Source organism: Fringilla coelebs (assembly GCF_963513975.1).
Source record: "Fringilla coelebs genome assembly, chromosome: 6".
Lineage (NCBI taxonomy): Eukaryota > Metazoa > Chordata > Aves > Passeriformes > Fringillidae > Fringilla > Fringilla coelebs.
The window spans coordinates 37,659,426-37,676,734 of record NC_140034.1 but is presented as its reverse complement, the minus strand read 5'-3'; the positions used below and the strand labels follow the sequence as shown (position 1 = coordinate 37,676,734).

At 45.5% G+C, this 17,309-nt stretch overlaps 1 protein-coding gene across 1 annotated transcript in view; it reads left to right on the top strand.

Annotated features, from left to right (window-relative positions):
* Positions 1-6,935: 6,935 nt before the first annotated feature.
* ITPKA (inositol-trisphosphate 3-kinase A) overlaps positions 6,936-17,309 on the top strand; it is a gene marked incomplete at both ends in the record, with an annotated part of 35,326 nt that continues 24,952 nt past the window's right edge. Inside the window, one exon of the mRNA XM_084207956.1 lies at positions 6,936-7,439. Coding sequence (XP_084064082.1) covers positions 6,936-7,439 — 504 coding nt within the window. The remainder of the gene's footprint in view (positions 7,440-17,309) is intronic.

Below are 17,309 nucleotides of genomic sequence, written 5' to 3'. Positions count from 1 at the left end.
AGAGATATCCCTCTTGCAAAGGGAAATAAAAACCTGTGACTGTTGAGATACAAATTTTTGGCCACGTTTGGGTAGTAACACCATTAAAAAGACTATTTCAATTCAGCTACCATGCCACATTGTTGTAAAAAATAATAGTAGTGATGGTTTCCGTGGAAAATATTATATTTAGCTTAAATCTTTAATAAAATCTAGTTATTTCAGACTTTCAGTTTTGTTGGGTTTTTTCCCCATAATCTACTGAGGGTTTTATAATTTTATTTGGTTTGTAATATATATGGGGGCTACAGGATTGGCTTCTTTGAGAAGCTGCCAGAAGCTTTCCCTGTGTCTGACAGAGCCAATGCCAGTCAGCTCCAAGAAAGTTCTGCTGTTGGCTGAGGCAGGCAGTGATGGTAGAAGTGCTTGTTTCTGGGATAACTTCTGAGAAGGAAAAAAATATTATTGTGCAAAGCTACTTGCAGACACAGGAGAGAGAAGTGAGAATATGTGAGAGAAACAACTGCACAGACACCAGGGTCAGTGCAGAAGGAGGGGCAGGAGGTGCTCCAGGAACCAAAGCCCAGACTCCCCTGCTGCCTGTGGTGCAGACCTTGGTGGGGCAGCTGTGTCCCTGCAGCCCATGGAGGTCAACGGGGGTGCAGAGATCCTCCTGCAGCCCCAGAGGACCCCAGGCTGGAGCAGGGGGATGCCCAAAGCAGGCTGTGACCTGCTGGAAGCCCAGGCTGGGACAGGCTCCTGGCAGAACTTGAGGACCCATGGAGTGAGGAGCCCATGCTGGAGCAGGTTTGGTGGCACCTGTGACCGTGGGGCAGACCCATGTTGGACACTGTTCTTGAAGGACTGCAACTCATGGAAAGGGACCCACACCGGAGCAGTTTGTGAAGAACTGTGGTTTGTGGGAAGGACTCGTGTTGAAGAAGTTTGTGGAGGACTCTCTCCCCTGGGTGAGACCTCACACTGGAGCAGGGGAAGGAGTCTTTCCCCTGAGGAGGAAAGAGCAGCAGGAACCACGTGATGAACAGACCGTAATCCCCATTCCTGTCTCCCTGCATCTCTGGTGGGGAGAAGGAAGAGAAATGAGAATTAAAAAAAGCCCAGGAAGAAGGAAGGGATGAGGAAAGGTGATTTTTAAGTTTTGTTTTACTTCTCCTTGTCTTAGTCCAATATTGATTAATAATAAATTCAATTAATTTCTCCAAGTTAAGTCTGTTCTGCTTGTGATGGTAATCAGTGAGTGATCTCTCCTAAGCCTTACCTCAGCCCATGACTTTTCATTATATCTTCTCTTCCTTGTACAGTTGAGGAGGAGGGTGATAGAATGGCTTTGGTGGGCACCTGGCATCCAGCCAGGGCCAAACCACCACAATACTTTATTTCTTTAAATGTCTCAAAAGTGGAATAGTCTTTTGCTGAAGATGTCTTTTAACAATAGAACCATGATTTGTTCATTAAGCACACCCACAGTTTGCAGGATGAGCAGGTAAAATTAAATTTCTTGAAACAGTCTGTCTGTATTCACTAGACACATTCCCCTCTTCTTTACACTATTATAAACCAGGAGTAAGTCCACAAAATTTGATGTGTCACCACAAATACAGGCAAATACATCCCAGTGTTCTGAGGGGTTACAAATGGCTGGTCAAAAATAACAACTATGCTTAATTACAAAATTTTTGTGTGGATTTTCTGCTAAAATGCCAGCTGTGGAAGATAAATCCTTTATTTAAGGCAAAAACAGGGAAAACATAAGCAGAAATCATTAGAGGATCTCAGATGCTCTTCTGTGGAGCTACAGGAAATTTGAGGAGGGAGCGCACAATTCACATGCCAAACCAACAACCTGCAGCCAGCGATGCTGCTACCTGGTTGTTCCTTTCAGCACACATTTCCTGTCATGGAATACTATACCTGGGGCCCTTTCTCCTCCCCCATTTTATTTTATTGCCTGGATACACTGGCCCCAAGGGCAGCAGTAAGACTGTGAGGGATAAAAGTAGTGAGAGGGAAGTGACAAGAAAAGGCATTTCTCTTCCTCTTCATGCCGAAGAACAGCAACTGCCTGCAGCATGACATGGTGCAGATGTGGGAGAAAAATGTCTTTTCTCCCAGGTTTTTCCCTCTCTGTGGTGATGTACACCTTCTGTGTAGCTCTTTCTTTCCAGAGTATTTCCCTACCCTTTCTTACAGAGTCACGCTATGCTCTATACACCAGCAGACATTTTGTTAGCAGGGGTGCTGCACACACTCTTTCCTCCCCTTAGGAGGCCTCACCCTTTGTGTCCTTTCCCACTGCCATAGCTATCACCTCATGATCTCAAACACTCGAACCCATTTTTCCAAGGGGACATTGACTGTGCCTGAGGCGCGTTGTCCCCCTCTCTCCAGTTTAAGTATGTGAGGTAGCTGAATAGTCGGAGATACTTTGTGCAGGCGTTACTTGGAAATGCAACTTTAATTCCAGCCACGAGGGGACCTTCATAGTTTATTGTCTCTTTCCTGCAGGTTCGCCTGATCCATACACTTAGATCAGTTACAGTTTTGCTTCTTCTTTGGTGAAAAGACATTCCCTCCTTTTTCTTTTTAATAGGATTTCATTTATTTGGTGTCCAGAGTTTATATCAAAAATATATAAATGCCTTGCATAGAGAAATTCAGCAAATAGTCTACAAATATTAATCCCAAAAATAAAGAACTTCCACTTATTGCAGCAATTGCTTTCATGTCATATGACCTGTGTTTGGAGTCTCATTCTCCTCTTGCATGCAGCAGCTGTGTACTTGCATAATTTGATCTGGTTGTGTTTGTATGACAAAAAGAGGATGTGATTGTAACATGCACTAACTTGCTCACTTTTTCTAATGTGCAGCAAAGACAGAAAGACTAAACCACGTGGCCAGGGTCCCCAGCCTCTTTGGAGGTGGTGATGAGCCACTGAGGCTGCCTGCTGTCCCTGCTGCTGCTCCTCTGCCAGCTCCCCCGGGCTGGTCCTGCCTTCACCTGCCCTGCTCCCACCTCCTTGTGCAGAGAAGCACCATTCCCTGGCACAGCTGCTCCTGACACCATTCCTGAGAGGCAGGCAGCCCACCCACCACTTTTCCTCTTGGCTTCCCAGGAAGAGATGTGCTCTTCATCTCAGCCACAGAGGGGAAACTGCCTCAGGCATGAATGGCTGTGGGCAAGTTGGGATCTTCCCTTAGGCACTGCCAGCACTTGGGCTAAGTGCCTTTCTTCCAGTTCTGAAAAAAGGGACTTTCTGTATAAAAACACACCCAACTCTTTTCTCCTCAGCTATATCCTGAAAGAGATATGGTAACTACTAATAAATGCTTGTGTTTGTTGCATCCTGGAGAGACTTGCGAATCACAGCGCCCAAGTACTTCCCAGGCATTCTGAGGTCACGCTCAGCATGGAATTGAAGAAGGTGGCATTTCTCAGCTGTCATGCTCTAAGGTCTCTGAGAAATCTCATGTGGGAGTGAAGAATTATATACATACTTTAACCCAAGGCCCCCCTCTAGATCATATTTAAACTGCTGTCTTAATGAAATCTTTCTAATCTATTTAGAAATGTCCGCTGCATCTTTGTATTGTCAAGGCTTAGACACCCTATGGGAACACCAACTGAAAGGAAGTAGAAATAAGCCATATGTTAATGATAACAATGTTTAGAAAGGGATTTCATGGGAATGAAATAGACTTTTATTTTTGCCAATATAAATAAAGGCAGAAAGCTGTTTTTGTAGCAGGCGTGTGTGAAATGTGAAACCCTGGCAGTGCACAGCAGTACCGATGTGAGCCAGAATGACTGCGATAAGCAAAACGCTTCACCCCTGGAGGTGGGAATGTGATCTGGCAGTTACAGTAGCACAGAGCAAATCTGAAGCTCCCTGCTCCTGCCCCCGACTGACTATATATCTGTAGTCAACTCGTGTACCGTCTATCAGTTCACCCATCTGTACAACAGGGACATATTTATCTGTATCTCATCAGAGCCAGCTCTTGGCAAGCATCACCAGTGGATGCGGGCAGCCCTGTCCTGTCAGGAATGCAGGATTTCACAAGTGAAAAGCACAAGTCACCAGCACTTTGTCAGGACACAGAGTACCATTCCATTTGTTAAAACTGCTGTACACTTACAAAGAAATGTGGTGATACTGACTGAAGAGTCTCTTTATTCTCTGGGTAGCTTCGAAAGATTTTGAGTTAAATCTTATACAAACTTCAGACACCAGTAGCTCTCTAGAGCGATATGCTATAAATGAAGTTAACGAAATCTATCTAACCCTATCCAAGCAATCACTACTAATCAAAATTACAAAAGAGCAATTTTTATTCATGTATTTATTAATATGATAATGTATTGCATGTTTTTGTTTTCATCTTTAGTTGAAAGTAAATTATATTTTATAACTGAACCAAGTTGCTAGTCCCAGAACCGTTGCCAAGGTTAAGGTTTCCTAAATAAGGTTTCCTAATCATAGACCACACATAATCTTGTAATTGCAGTATTAGCAGACAGAGCAACGGCTAAAAGAGACTGGAAACTGAAATGTCCTTCCATATGCAGCAGGCCATCTCCTGGAGGGCTCCTGTTTGCCCTGTGAAAGCTCACATGTAACCCCTCTCCTGTGAATAAATTTATTTTTCCAGCTTGCTTATTTACAGACAGAAGCTGCCACAGTGACATAAAAGTTACATGGGTCCAACCTGTGTGTATAATCTTGAATACCCATTTAAAACTGCCCTCTGCATTTTCTGCTCAATTTATAAATTTATTACTGTGAGTATTCTTATAAAACCATCAATTATAAAATCATGCTTTTGATTAAACTGTTATGGCTTTAGGTATATATTAGATCTAATAAATTTTCATGTTTTGAGACTGCCTTTCTGCTACATGAAATGTGAAACTGATTGCAAAATTAATAATAAAAGCAGTGACTATCTTCTTTCAGAAAGTAAATCCATTACAGTTTACAATGAACGAATACCCTCCTACAGGTACCCACAGTGGTGCTCTCACTGCCTGCTGGGGAAAAGTTGCATTGCCAACCACTTTACTGTGCACTTTACTGGTTGTGTTTTCACAGACTTTGGCAGCAGCTATCAGCCCTGCCTCCCCCATCACACACACCTTGGGAGAACTCCCACCATGGCTTCTACACAAAACTAAGTCCACCACGAAGCTTGGCCATTTAAGCTGAAAATCCAGACTTCCCAAAATCCTGTCTAGGCACCATGTAGTTTCAGAAAAGTGTCCAAAGATGACCGATTTTTTTTTTTTTAAGTTTCTCAGCTGCCTTTCTGTCTGCTCCTTAGCATTCAGAAGCTCTGGGCCCTGTGAGAAGCACAGCAGCCACCTCAGGAGAAGGCACGTTGTGTGGTGCCTTTTGGAACAGGCTTTTTCAAAGGTAACCTGAAAGATCAAGCTGTAAAATAATCAACTGATTATTTTACAGATAATCTGACCGAATCACAAGACAGGTTAACAAATCATTTATAGCATCATCAGAGGGAGGAGTGCCAGCCGCGGCCCGGGCTGGGACTGCGCTGGGTGTGGTGGAGCTCCACAGCCCCTTCGGCAAGGAGCTCCTAGCCCAAGCACCAGGCAAGAGAGAGCAGATGGTGAGAGACAGATGGGAGAGGACAAGGAAACAATGAGATAAATGAGCAAAAACTCAGCTGAAGACTTCAGCATTTGGTTCCAAAATTATTAATTTTAGTAATCATTTCAGCTGATGTAACCCTATGGTAGAACGCCTTCCCTGTTCCAAAGGTCTTAATAGCTACAATTACAATACATGCGGCAGCCCAGCACGGGTTACATTTAGGTAAAGAGTGGGAGTTCAGCAGACAAGAAGTACCAAGGCAGGGGGTGTCAAACGCTGAAATTTCGTTCAAGGGGGCTTGGGTATGGCAGCAACCGGCGGCTGAAGGCAACCTGATTGAGCACTGCTCAACAGTAACTCGCTGACAGACAGACAATTCGGGCTTCCCGGAGGCCGGCGCTGCCCCAAGCCCCGGGCCCACGCCGCTCGCAGCCCGCCGGGGATGCTACAGCGAGGCGTGGGGACCCGCAGCGCGGCCGGGGGAGCGCCCTCAGCTGCCGGCACCGCGCGGTCACTCACGCACCGCCACCGGTCCCCCGCGGGCTGGTGACAGCCCAGTCACATCCCCGCCCCGCGGGGGGCGCTGAGCCACCCCAGGATGTCGCGGTCCCGCCACGGCAGCCGCGGAGGCCTGGAGGTGGCCCCGGTGCCAGCGCGCACCGAGGGGATGGCCACCCACGGACCCCAGACCGCCAGGCGCAGCCCTGAGGGGGTCGAAATCCCCGGCGAGGGTCAAAGGCCGCCTCCCTCGCGTCCCCGGCCGGGGGTGGGCTGTGGGGCCGCGCCGCCCCTCCGGCCCGCGGGCGGCCGGGGCTCGCCGCGCTGCGCAGCCGCCGTGCCCGGGGAGCCGCGGCCGGCGAGGGGCGGCGGGCGGGAGCGGCGGCGCGGAGGTAAGGCGGGCGCGGGGCGCCACACTCGGACGGGCACCGCGACACCGCCAGGCCGCTCCCCGGGGGCCGCCGCAGGGAAAGCGAAACCAAAAGGGCGGTGATGGTGCTGGTGGTGGCGGCGGGAAGGGGCGGGCAGGGGTTCCCGCGGCGCGGCTCGACTCCGCTGGGCTCGGCTCGATTCGCTCCTCCCCTCAGCGCCGAGGCGGAGCGGGGCGGTGGCGGCGGGCGGGCGATCGGGCGGGCTCAGCGCGCCCCCATGGCCCTGGCGCCGGGTCAGCGGGCACGGTAGCAGCCTCCGGCTGTCGCCGCGGGTGACTCAGAGCTGCCCGGGCAGGGTGGGTTGGAGATGCGCCTCTCCGCCGGGCTCCGGGCAGCCGCGGGAGACTGACTGAGCCACAAAGAAGTTTCCCCGCCGGCGGCGGCGCGGTTCCCCCATGCACGCCTCCGGCCGCCGGTCCTGGAGCGCTGCTCGGCAGGCGCCCGGCGCCGACCCCGCCATGGAGCCCCGCGCGGGGCTGCACAGCAGCCCGGAGCTGAGCCGGGCCAAGCGGCTGACCGTGGGGGAGCTCTGCTCCCTCTTCGAGGCTCGCTGCGCCGCCGTCGCCGCCGCCGCCGCTCGTCAGCTGCCCGACCGGCCGAAGAGGGGCTGCCGACCCCCGAACGGGGTTCTGCCGCCCGTCATCCCTCGGCTCACCGTCACCGCCGAGGAGAGCGAGGAGGCGCAGGGCAGCCCCCAGGCGCGGCAGCCGCGGCCGGAGGGCGGCGGGCTGAGGACGGGCAGCTCGCTGCACCTGCAGTCCCGCCGGCTGTCCAACTCCTCGATCTCCTCCACCGGCTCCTCGTCCCTCCTGGAGGACTCGGAGGACGACGTGCTGAGCGACACGGAGTGTAGGAGCCAGGGCATCGTGCACTTGGAGCACGGCGAGGACACCAGCCAGGTAGGGGCGCGGGGTGAGAGGTTCGCCCGGGACGCGCTGCCCCCTGGCCGGGCAGCTGGGCGCCTGCCGGGCTCCTCAGGGGCCAACAGATGCTCCCGCTTGGAGTGAGGTTTCTGTGACCCAACTCCAGGAAAGCTCCATGAAACTCCTGTCCTGGGCTGGCAGCAGTGCGCTGCGGTGCACAGGCTGCTGTGCCTGTTGGAAAAGCGGTTCTGCACGTGGGCTCCTCAAAAACCCGGCCAGGTGTGCGCTGTTTCTTTCTGCTGTGGAGTTGTACTTTACGTCCCAAGAATATGGGGAGATGTTTTTTGATCATGAGTGGGTTGTTTTTTTTCTTTTTTCCAGTCTCCTGTGTCAGATGCTCAAAATAAAATTTTACCAGGCATTTCCCAGCAGGTATTTTTTGTCTCTTTCAGTCCTGGAGTCTGTGGTTGTCAATTTTTGAGCCACTTCTTGCTGTGAGCATGACAGGAGATGGGGAGGAGCTTGGAATGGATAGAATGCATGCTTTTGTCCATTCTGGCAGCAACACATTCTTCTCAGTAAATCCCCTCTGTAATTTGGCAGCTTTCATCCATGAAGTGCACTTTTAAAGGCATATAGTTAGTTGCTTTTTAATAGTCTTCAATGTATATTTCCCTGACTCCATATAGCGTGCTTTTCAGGCTTTTGTACCTGAAAAATGTAGCTTTAGTGAATTCCCCCTCCCACCCTCATTGACACTGCTGCTTAAATTGTTGTTCTAGTGCCAACTCATTGGTGCTGAATTGTTTTCAAGCATAACATATGCTTTGGTAAAAAAGGTATAAAGAAGAAGTAATGCAACTTGTAGGTGATACCTCCAGCTGGACTTTTCTCATGGTAATTGTGGGTTTACTACTTTAGAGGACACATAGTACAGGAACTAAAATGCTGTGCACAGTATTGGTTTTGTTTGCATCAACTTGTGGCCTGATTTTGGAAGAGGAAAAAAAGGGGTTTGTATTTTGTCATTTTGAGTATAAAGAAACCTCTAATAATAAGTCTTAGTTTGTGCTTTTGATTCTGAGATAGAATCTGGTTTGCACAAAAAAAAAAATCACTGTTGTTTTGCTTCCTTTTCTAAAAGACATGCTATGCGATTTTGTGAAAGGAGCAGGAGAACAGAAATTAAAGATAATAAAAGGCCATGGAATAACTCATTATCCCTGCTATGGCAGTTATGTGTGCAGTAAGAATTAAGTGATGGTGCTTCAGCAGTAAGAGAACTCTGAGATGGCATTGTGGCATCTGGTGTGTGAGTATAGACTGAAGTAAAACTGATTCTTCAGATGAGAAGCTGTGCTACGTCAGAGCTTATGCTTCTGATTCTCTGAAGTCATTGGTACTGAATGCAATATTGAGACCTAAATGATTGGGGCTGTATCCTTCCCTGTAGTCTGACATGCATGTATCATGTGAGTGCTACTACTTTCTTTTAGGAAGTCTTTGTAGTCACCTTTTAATTACAGGGAAAGAAAATATTAAAAGAAGAAGATCTGTAACACTGATTCATAGATAAAGTAAAAATATCCACATTATTAATGTTTTAAACTCTGGGAGACCATCCTGTTCACTTAGGTGTGTGGAAAAATGAGAACTTCAATAGTATTATAACAATTCAGTTTTTGAAAAAGTTTAGTGCAGCTGCAGGACTGTTTAATTCCTCCTTGGTAAAGTAATTATTCCCTCAACTCAAGTGAAATGATGTTTTAAAAGGCTGAATTATGTTTCCATACCTGCAGTGTAGGGGAAGATGCAAACTGCACCCAGGAACTTGCATTCTGGCTGATTTTCTTTATCTCATTATCCCTTCTATGGCAAGTTGTCAAACCAGAGCAGGGACTGGAATCTAGGGCTCTAAACCAGCAGAACTTCATGGCACTACCTAATAAATTAAATGGGCTCACCTGGTCAGTGACTGCTTACATGGTTCATCCCTCCCTTCCTTGCTGCATTACCCACCAAGAGCTCAAATCCCAGGAATCTGCTGTGGTCAGGTGCACTGCCCTTCATCTCAACTGGCTGCAATGCTTGCTCACCAATACCTGGAGGCATCCAGGACAGTTCTTGTGATTGATGTCTTTTGGTCCTGGACAATGCTGTCCAGTCATTTCTTCAGCAAAACAGTGACCTCATGCTGTGCCAAAGTTGGAGTCTATGCTTTGAACCTCTGGGGGTTCAACTTTACGGGATGTGTCCTTTCAACTCATAAATCTTGAGGCAGGATGAATGTTTATTTTAGAGTGGAAGGCTTTGGGTTCAAGGCACTCACATGCAAGTGAAAATAACTACAAATTTTAGGATAACCTATGGAATGGTTTTATATTTTGAAGATTTTCTTTAGAGGCAATTTGAAACATTTTGTTTATATTTATTGTTTTCAGTGTATTTTAATAGGTGAAGATTTGTTCTAAGAGTGGAGCACAAAGCATAGAGACTTTTCTGAAGGAAACGAATCAGAGGTGGGCCAAAAATTCTGTTTCCTAATTCATGGGAAATTTTGACATTTTAAAATTTCTCTTGTATTGGGGAATTCCCTGAGACTTTTCTCTGGAAATGTTAGAAGTTAATTTGGAGCCTGGCGCCTTATGATTATGCTCAGTCCAGTGCTTAGAGAACTGCTGGGTTGTCAAGCCTACCAGGCTCCCCAGTGCCTACCAGGGACCTTGGAAACTTGCCCAGGTCTTCAACTGTGGGAGTAGAAGTTCTGATAATGTTCCTGTTATCAGAGCTTCAAGGCTTCCATCTGGAGACCCAGGAACTTGAGACCTAAGATGAAGAAGGCCCTCCCAGGGCTCTGTACTGTTGACCTGGAGATCAAGACCCAGCTGAGTCTGAAATTCTGTGGGCTCTCAAGCTACCTGTGCAGGACTATGTGTGAGATGGGGAGCTCAGGAACCTCTGTGTCCGAGGCTTGCTGTCCTGGGGTTCTCAGGCCTTAAATCCCAGGATGGTATGCTTGGGAGTGCTGTCTCTGACTATATTGCTTGGAGGAAAGTTCTCCTTGGTAGTTCGCTTGGAAAACAGCTTTGCAGGAGGAGGAGTGATTCAGTTAAGTATTTCACAGAGCGTTTGGGGTTGGATGGATTGACACATCATGATGATGTTAAATTTTTGTTTCTTCTTGAGCACGGTGTGTGGGCATGTCCCTGGAGTGTTGGGGGCAGTGAATACCTTGAGGCTGCTGGCTGACAGTGACAGTGCAGTCCCAGCCTGGCTCCGCTGGGACAGTTCAGCATCTGGGCAGGCCCACCTCTGAGAGCAGCTCAGTGGGTGGTGTTCCAGTTTCTCTGCATAAGTTATTCATGCCATTTTGCAGTAATTAGCAGAGGCTTTGAAGTGGGGCTGTCCTGGCTATCCTGAAGGAAGACTCTTCCAGCAGTGAAGGGATGGAAGTGTGAGAGAAGCATATTCTGATGCTGTCCTTTTTTATGCAAGTTGGGGTTTGAGAAAACCAGTGGTACAAAGCTGTGGTAATGGAAACTGCATAATGCCATATTTGGAGCTTTGTAACTCTTGGCAGTAACTTAAAAGAAGAAATATTGGTTATTTTTTAAGTAGCCAATTGAAAGAATAGATTTTGCCCTATGGCAAAAGCTAATGTTTCTGCATTTAAGTGGGAAGCATACCTTTGTAGCCTTGCTTCATGCCACTGGAAGGTGCATATACACACCTGAATCTTGCAGTGAAAATACCAGTGGTGCCTTTATAGTAATGGAGAGGATACAAGAGTTATGCATTTTTGTCTTTATTCTGTGAATGAGCAGTTTTAAGAAATACGAAGTCTGGTTAGCACTTTCTTTGTTGGGACAGAGACTTTAAAGAGTGGTTTTCACAGAGAATAAATACCATGATGATGTACAGCAGCCTCTTGTCCTCTTTATAGGAGAATGTTATTTACTAGATAGAAATATGCCAAATAAATCCACTCATTTTCATAGCTGTGACCTGTCATTCCAAATCCCTAGAACCGTAACCATGAGAACAGCTGACAGTTTGCTAGAGAAAAAGCAGTTCAGTTCTTGCTTGCAGTGATACCAGTCCAGAAACTTTGGGGGATATTTATTAGTGAAGTGCATTTGGTTTGGTTTCACTGATCTTCTTAACTGTATTTTTCATAACATCAAGTACCTTAAAATGGACAAGTGTATAGAAAGGCACACAAATAGCTAACAAACTAAATAAATTAATAAATACAGGATGAAAGTTTTAACTACTTTGTCTCAGGGGTGGGTTACATAAGCTAATGCAGTAGAATGTAATTGTTATTTTTAAATGAAGAATAGGAATGACGGGATGACATAAGTAAGACTGTTAATGGGATTTTAGCCTACTCTCCAAAGGAAAGAAGGCTTGTGTAATCACTCTATCAATTCAATTTCAACTGCTTTAGTAGGTTTCAGCCAAATTTGGCAGTGGCATAGACATCTCAAAGTTTCTTCAAGAGCTCTTTAAAGTTTCACAAAGGTCAGACTGGGTGGAAGAGAGGAAACCAAAATAAGTGCACACTTTTTATTCTCTGGGGAGAGAGAAGGTGCCAGAGGAGATAAACAGCTGTCTTGTGTTTTGCTTGTTGACTGGCAAATTGCCATGTGCATACTGGCTAGTCCATAGGTGCTTCCATGCTGAATCCAGCTGCCGCAGATAGTGTCTCCTCTCCTGAGGGAAATTTGGAGAAGGTGTGGGAGGGATCATACACTGCTGTGGGCTGGTGAGGTTAGGGAATGTGGAAGGTGCTAGTTGAGGAACAGGGGTGAAAGGGAGGAGGTTATGAGGAGGTGTGGAGATGTTAGGGAATTTGGAGGGCTTTTAGAACAAGTGTATAGGAGACAGTGACAAGCTGTAGATACTCTGATAAGGGTGCAGGACAGTAAATGCCAGTCAAGTAGAAACTAAGCTTCTCTAGTGTTCTGCTCATGAGGCAGCTGCTTTTGATGGAATACATTTCATACTCCTAAAAACACGCATATTTGTAATGGCAATCCAAATACTGAAATCTTCCCGTTGTATACTGAACAAATTTGAGGCAAACAGCAGTAATGTTCCATGTTTGCACAATACTTGGAACAAAACTCTGAACTAGGAGTCATCTCTCACTTTGAGGATGAATTCTTCACCGCTGTACATTGCAGTGGTGGAGTATATCAAACCATCAGCAGTATCAGGTCTAATGGTGACTTTTTATTAGTAGTATGGATTCTTGTCTGTAAGGAAATTACTTAGCTGTTCCCAAATCAGGTGAGAGAAAGGCAATTAAATGTCTGATCAGATAAGAGTTTATATCCTGGATATATCTGAAATGGTGACTTAGACGTTGCAAGATTCTTCTCTACTGAATCAATTTTGCTCTGATAGTTTTCGTTTTTCATATGTTAAAGGACATGTTGTTTGGGCATACAGTCTAAAGCTGAAAGAATTCTGTGATAACTGTTTCCTTATGGACCTGCTGTGTTGGGTGTATTGTAGAAGTTTCTCTGTATCTCTACTTTTATAATTCAAACCTTATTATAATGCTTGTTTCAACTGGAAAGGCGAGAAAAAAGTAACAGCAACTCAGCATCACTGGATGATGCATATTTAAAGAGGTCATACCTAAGTGTATTTTTCTCAAGCTATCATTGACTCAGATTTATTTGTGAAAACCCATGGCAGTCTTAAAAGGAATGAGGGTAGTGGTTGGAGCAATAGTTTGGAGATTTTGCATGTCTGTATATTTTTGGCTTCTGACACTATTACCCTGTTAGACTGGTTTGATTAGAGTTGTTATTATTTTTAAACTGGTTTATTTGATTACCACATGTAATTAGTGTGGTAGTTAACATATTCAAAAATCACCTCAACACATCTAAAGTTTATTATAAATTGAATGTGTTAAAGTGGAATGGTTTGATTAAATGCTCACAATGTGATGCAATTTAATGTTGGAAGCTGAGAATGCACATTGTATTTATATGGTAAATAGGGGCTTTGTTTAGCAGTGGCTGAGAAAAACTAAGGATCATCATATGGCATTTTGTAGTGACTATCTGTAAAATGTGGTGGTAGAAAGAGTAATGTTAACCTTAGACATCTTGGAAGGAAAAGGTGATCCTATGTACAGCAGCAGTCAAGTCTATCTCTCTTCTTCCTTCACAGTCAGGGTAGTTCTTGCAGTGAAAGGGGGCCGAGGCAGAGAAAATTGCCTTGTCAGTCCATGTTAATTTGGATCTTGCATAGCGTAGGTTTAAATGGAATTTTTAAGTGCTCTTCTCTACCAACAGAGCTTCATCTCGAAAGCTCACAAATTAGGTAAGATAGCATTGTCTCTCCAAAGCATAGCATACCTGAGGAAAACATAATAAAAAAAGGAGGGGAGTGGGAGCAGGTGTTTGTGTTCATCAACTCCTTGAGAATAAAAGCATAGGGAACAGGAAGAGGCTACCTGTTCACCCAGTGTCAGGCTAGCAAATAGCCTGGCACTGGGTGAACAGTGTGGTGGTGGTGTTTCCAGTGGTGGTGTATTGGTATATTATTTCCAATGCTTAGCTAGTTAATTCCTGTCAGTACTGGAGAATGCTTTCTGGGATAACCTATAACCAGCATTTGAGTGGATTTTTGTACTGATGAGTGATGAGCTTCTCGCAAGGGATGAAATCTTTTACATTGTGAAACATGTAGGTGTGAGACAGATTCTGTAGAAATCTACCCTGAACCCATCAGGCCTGGCTATTGTTGCTTGTTAGCAAATCTTCTGTTCCTTTACAAGCCAAAGACAAATTGACAACTCATGTGAAGCAGTGATCATAGACTTGACATGATCCAGATATAGAGCTTGGGACAGACTCTCCAAGCCAGTTGGTGACTATAGCAAGCAGAACACAGACACTGCTTTGTGGGAGCTTGGCATTAACCCAGAATCCAGGAGCACTCCATATTTACAGGCTGAAATATCCAAGTAAGGTGATGCAGTGATGCAAACACTTTAAACAGTTTACCTCAGCCCACCATTATCATGTTTATTTTACTCACATTCAGCTTCAGTCTGTCGCTCTTATTCAGCCTTCTGACCTCATCTGTATGTGAGTTGCATTCTAACAGAGGTGTGGTTAGAGGTGATAAATAATATGTATAGAAACTTGTTTGGTCTGGGTGTCATTGGTACTGAAATGTGTCTGATTGATCCAGAGGATTTACAGGAAGCTGGGATGTTGCAGAACTGTATGAGTTAGTTAGTGGGAATAGCACAATTCACTTGGGATGTATCAGCAGAAACTGCTTCATACAAATTCATGTGTACTTTGTACAACTTTCATGTGATAAGAATAATGTCTCTTGATAAATTACATTGAACATTGCATGGGGAGGGAAGGTCTTTGTTTTCCGTGATGGTAGAAAATTATCATTCATTATCAAGATAACTGATTTTGTCTCCTGATCTCTGCCACATCCCAACATAAAGTGATCCACTCTTAGTTACAGCTGCATTCACTACTCTGAGCTGCTACAGAGAACACAGCTTTCTTTGTGTCTCAGCTCTTTTCAAGCAGCTCCGTATAGCTGAGAACACTGCAGCGGTTCTTTCTAGTGATGTTCACTCAAGACAGCACTATTTTCTGTGCTCTACTTCGTTTGCTTCCTGTGGTGGAGTGCTGAATCAAATGCAGGCTTCTACTTCTCACCTTTGAGGTGCTGGTGCTAGTCAGAGTCTGTGTGTTGTGGGCACACAAGAGATCGATGGAGCTCAGCTGTGAGGGATGTCTTCATCCCACTCCAGGCACAGGAGGTGAGCTTGAGGAGGCTCAGCTGTGCACCAGGCAGCTGTGAATTGGGTTTTCCCATACAAGAAGGCATCTCTCACCAACCAGCCAGCTCTGGCTCACTCTGCAGCACATACTTTGGAAATGGAGGGAGCATTGTTGCCATATGTCAAGACCTTCCACTACTGGAACCACTTCAAATGCTCTGAAATCACCACCTCTGCTGAAAATCTTCAAAGATTTTGAAGCATCTGGCACAGATCTGAGCATGTGGCACAGGTAGTGGTACTGTCATGTGCTTTCAAGTGACCAGTCTTATGGGTACACGTATTGCAAAGGGCAGCTGCAAGGTTCTGATGCAGGCTACTCAAGAGCAAAACTTTGGAGATGCAGGGGGTAAGAGGGTTGTAACAGCTTCAGGTTATGTACCATCAGACAGAAGGGGAGTGACTGACAGGGGTTGGGAAGGTTACTGGAAATGCGAGGGGAAGAGCAAAACTTAATAGGCAAGCAGATTATTGCTTTAAAATGCAAGGAAAATACGTTCTCAAAAAAAGCAGGAGAACATGTGACAACTATATTAAGAAATCATCAGTCAAACATTGAAAGTATATGTAATGAAAGAACTCACGTGCCTGCAGTGTGGGTATGTTAATGTTCTACTGTCTTTCATTACAAGTAGGCATAGCACTTGATGCACAGAATTCATGACTTTCAACAGTTCTATATTTTCCGTCAACTCAAAGGATAAGTTACAGTTCCACAGTGACTGATGTCATGTATTGCAGAACCTCTGTTTATTCACAGATAGCTCTGCAGCAGATCACAGAAGGGAAAGGCTGACTTCCCAATTTAATGCTGCTGAATGCTGATGTGGAGAGCTGCTGCCTTTCACAGTTTCACAGTCCCTCTTTGCCTGGGAAGAAACTGGGAATGTTATTTATGGAGACTTTCACCATGGCCAATAACTGTATTTTTTTCATTCTCCTTTAACTAACTTGAGAGCGAGCCTTACGAGCAGAAACACTGAACATTTGTGCATACAGCCAAAGTTAATGGGAGCTGTTCTACAACAGTATTCTACAGTATTGTATAACACTGGGTATTAGGAAAAGCAAAGGTTGATAGCTCAGTTTAAGCTTTCAAAATTAGTTATACTTTTCACATTAACCTATCTTTCCTTCGGTATTTTTCCCTATAATATATGAATAAAACCCTTCATTTAACAGGTTGTGAAAACAAATTCGCTAACGTTTGGGAAGCAGTGTACTGGTGCTGTAATGGTTGTCTTTAAGTTTGTACCGAAAACTTCAATTCTGAAAATTTCCAACTTCTGAGTACTCAGTTTTGCGTTTAAGGCATCATTAAAGTTCCAGCTCAAATGTAATTCTGGATCTGAACGTGTTCCAGGAGCAGAAGGTGCTGACATCTGGCAGTGATGTTTCGTCCTCCCCCCATTCCCGAGGCAGCGCTGCCTGGCCCAGGTGAGGTGCCCATGCTGGAGAAGGCACTCACAGCAGGGCTGCACTTGGAGAGGCTCTTCAGGCACTGTGGTAGGTGTGGGGAAAACCTAGTTCACAGCTGGGCCTCCTCAAGCTCCCCTCTTGTGTATGGCTGAACACATCCCTCACAGCTGAGCTACACTGATCCCTTGTTTGTGCTGTGCCGAGCAGTCTCCACAGAAGGTAATTAAATACTAATGAGAGTCTACTGCCAGTTAATTTGAGGTTCTTAAAATTTGCCAGGCTTTGTCAGGTTGACTTCTCCTCACATTGCTTACTCCTGCTTTGAAAACACTCCTCTTCCTAGATTTCAGGTTCCTTCCTCAAAATTCAAGGTTAAAAAGCTTTTCAGAGGATTCACTAGAAATTTTGTAGCGGGGTCAATATGAATCTTTTTTTAGCCTTGGAAACAGCTAAAGTTTTTGTTAGAATTGCTCAATCTGAAGCAAACCAAAGAGTTTTAGCTCTTTTTTGAGGTGGTTAACTTAGAGCAAATCACCAGAGAATGAAACACATATAAAGAATTCTTGTGCATTGGTGCTTTGCTGATTGTGGAGGAAATCTGGGTTTTGGGACCCTGGTCCTCTGAAAGAGGCAGAGCTAGAAAAGTC